General features: G+C 38.7%; 1 protein-coding gene across 1 annotated transcript; it reads right to left on the bottom strand.

The window, feature by feature from the left end:
• Nucleotides 1-239: 239 nt before the first annotated feature.
• Nucleotides 240-2,476, bottom strand: LOC140830059 (uncharacterized). The gene is made up of 3 exons (XM_073193339.1): nt 1,385-2,476; nt 1,241-1,298; nt 240-727 (listed from the first exon to the last, which is right to left on the bottom strand). The coding sequence occupies exons 1-3, from the start codon at nt 2,474-2,476 to the stop codon at nt 240-242; spliced, it is 1,638 nt and encodes a 545-aa protein (XP_073049440.1).
• Nucleotides 2,477-3,450: the final 974 nt, after the last annotated feature.

Genomic DNA, 3,450 nt, shown 5'->3' on the forward strand with positions numbered 1-3,450 from the left:
AGTGTGCAATATTCATATATTGAAAAAAAATCATTAAGAAATTTAGATAAAAATCAGAAGATATTTTATGGCTAGTCTTTCTACCTATACATGTAATAAAAAAATTACAATTTTAATCATGTAAAGTATCATGTGATTTTAGTCATGTAACTTGTTTTTTTTTAAGGTAAAAACTCGTAAATATATTGATTAAAAATCATCCATTACAAGTCGAATCAACCAAGAAGAAAATTCACCATTCACCCAAACAAAAGGTGAAGGAGAAGAAAAGAAAAATGAGCAAGATTATGAGCAACTTTATTCGCCGAGCTACGAACATGTATGATCTCTGATATCACAGGGGTCTTCAATCGCTCTCTAATATCTACTGCACAAATACCATTATATCCAAGATCATCCTCATTAGTAGTGACTGCCAGCACTGCCAATTGGGAATCGGTAGCTACTTGAACATCCGAAAAGCATCTGTCGTATAGGAGAATAATGTTTTCCCGGATTTCCAGAAGTTCACCATGTACTACTGATATGGGCTGATTAATCTGTTTACCAAACGCTAGCATCAAACGACCTTGGTTGTATCGAACTGCTCCACCAATGCCAAATTGATGTCTATCCTCGTTCACAGCCGCATCCACATTAAGTTTTAAAGTACATGATACCGGTGGTTTCCATACCTTTTCCGATTTATTCCTCGGTGTAGCTTCCCGTATCTTCTCCTTGGCCCGAGCTTTTTGGAAGTTAGGAAGTATCACTGAACTCTAGGAGACGTTCTCTGCTAACGGTTTCTTCATATCGCTATGAAGGAAATTTTGCTTTTCTCTCCAAACTGCCCACGTGTGTATTGCAAATCCCTCAAATTCTGTCGTAGATAGTTGTGTTTTCAACCATAAACAAAACTCCAATGTGCACGATTGTGAGGCTCCCCTTAGAACGAAAGCAAACGGTGTATTCTTCCATAAATGTTTTATTGCCGCACAAGAGAATAATGCATGTCAAGTTGAATCCATGGGGAAGTTGCACAGGCTGCAAGATTCAGTAACCGGAACATGATGCCGAAATAGGTTTTGGTTAGTCGGAATACAATCATGGGTAATATGCCACCAGAATAGGCGGATCTTTGTGGGAACAGAAAGACTCCAAATAAAGGACCATCATTCTTCATTAGGATGTTCCGATTGGTGTTCCGGTGTTGAGAAAAGCCCTCATTGAAGTTGACATCCATCTCTCAGAGTATACTTGCCTTTGGTATCATATCTCCAGAATAAAGAATCACACACATTAGCTGCAGGAATTGGGATCTTAATGATTTCACCAGCAACATATGGGTTAAAACTGGGGTATATTAATTCAGTATCCCATTTTCCTTCCTGATTAAAGTACTTACTGTGTCCGCTCGATCCCAAGGGACTAATGGTGGATCCATAATGGAATCCATGCTAGGTATCCATTTTTCCTCAAAGATTTTTATTGATTTACCGTCTCCAACTCTCCATAATATTCCCTTTTGGAGAAGATATTTACTCCATACCAACGATCTCCAAATGTATGAAGGATTACTTCCCAAGCCCGCTTTTAGAACCGATCCATGTCTGAAATATCTACCCTTCAGTACTCGACCAACAAGAGATTCAGGATTGCGGATGAGACACCAAAGCTGTTTAGCAAGAAGAGCTTTATTAAATTCAACCAATTTTCTGAAACCAAGGCCTCCCCTGCCTTTCGGTTGGCAAAGAGCGTCCCAGGTTTGCCTGTGCATTTTCCTGCGTCCATTCTCTACTGCCCACCAAAAATTTGCACATTCACTTTCAATATCGTCGCAAACCAATAATGGTAGTTTAAAACAAGACATGGCAAAAGTGGGAACTGCTTGAAGTATTGATTTGATAAGAACTTCCTTGCCTCCTGTGGAGAACCACTTATTACCCCACCCTTGGATACGTTGAACCACTCTGTCTACCAGATATTTAAATTGAAGTCTCTTACTTCTCAAAGATACTGTAGGTAAACCCAGGTATAAATCATGTTGTTGCACGGCAAGAATAGTAAAATTATTCTTTATCGTAACCATAAGAAGCATATGAGTATTAGGGCTGAATAAAAGAGCTGATTTATCATAGTTGATGATTTGCCCCGAAGCCTTCTCATATAAAGATAGACAATCTTTCACCCTTGCTCCTTCTTCCATAGTCGCTCTACAGAATACCAGACTGTCATCTGCAAAGAATAAGTGAGACACTGAAGGGCTAGTAGGTGCAATCTTAACACCTCTGAATAAACCTCTGGATTCAAACGTATTAAATAGAGAAGAGAGACCATGGGCACCCAGTACAAAGAGATAGGGTGAGAGGAGGTCGCCTTGTCGCAATCCTCGGCTCGGTATAATAGGGCCTGCCACTTCTTTGTTGATTCTGAAGTAATAAGAGGCAGATTTAACACAATTCATCACCTTCACAATCCAATTTTGTTGAAAGCCCATTCGTATCATCATCATATGTAGAAATTCCCACTCCACTCTATCATATGCCTTGCTCATATCCAATTTAAGGGCAGCGTATCCACTTCTACCAGATTTTCTGTTTCTCAACCAATGCAATACCTCAAAACCCACAATAATGTTATCTGTACGATAGGATCGATTGACGTGTCAAGAGTGTTTAGAAGAGGGGTTGAATAAACACTCTCAATTAATATTGGTCTTCTCGAATTTTTGAGTTCATTTTGGTGACAAACTGATTCTCGGAATCTTGTTGGTCAATATCAATCAGTTAAACTGAGATAGTTGTGGAAGGTAACTGACTGACAGATAGAATACAAAAACTGAAATAAAATACGCAAGGATTGTTTCTGGATGTTCGGAGAATTCAATTACTCCTACGTCACCCCTTCTATCACAAGGATATGATTTCCACTAAAAGACTTTGATCCAATACAACACTTGTACAGACCCACTTCAGTTAGGACTTACCCACTGCCGAAACTCTTAGTATTACAAAATGATCTCTGTGCGTAACTGTTCTTAGCACTATTTAATTAACAAATATTACAGAGTGCTAATTTGCTCAACTTGTAGCCTTGATTGCTACGAATAAATCAAGTAAGAGTGAGCTGAGATTTTGACAGAGTAACAGCAAGTTTTGAATCGTGTATAGTTATTTTTTCTTCCTTCCTTCTTCTGCCGTATTTATGCTCTTCTTTTCCAACGGTAACTTGAGATAAATTTGAATCTTTGTATCCGTTGGTTTCCACTTGATTATTCCTTTGAAACATTTATTGTAATTCGGCGTCTTAATTGCTTTGGCCAGAATGCGTTGTTCTAAGTAGTCTTGGTTGTTGAGCAGCGCTTCTTGAAGCTGTTATGTCTTCTTTGTTCTTTTCCGAGACATCTTCAGTTGAGGAATACTTAGCTTTAAGGCATTCGGCTAAATGTTTTAACTGATCAGTTCCAACTGA

This window comes from Primulina eburnea, chromosome 4 (genome assembly GCF_022965805.1).
Source record: "Primulina eburnea isolate SZY01 chromosome 4, ASM2296580v1, whole genome shotgun sequence".
NCBI lineage: Eukaryota > Viridiplantae > Streptophyta > Magnoliopsida > Lamiales > Gesneriaceae > Primulina > Primulina eburnea.

Bases quoted from the DNA above. Each gene is read 5' to 3' on its own strand.
- LOC140830059 (XM_073193339.1), bottom strand. From the start codon at position 2,476: ATGGGCTTTCAACAAAATTGGATTGTGAAGGTGATGAATTGTGTTAAA. The intron at 1,299-1,384 runs GTAAGTACTTTA...GAAATCATTAAG, and splicing joins CTTGGGATCGAGCGGACACA to ATCCCAATTCCTGCAGCTAA. The intron at 728-1,240 runs GCAAGTATACTC...ACTTCCAAAAAG, and splicing joins CTGGAGATATGATACCAAAG to CTCGGGCCAAGGAGAAGATA.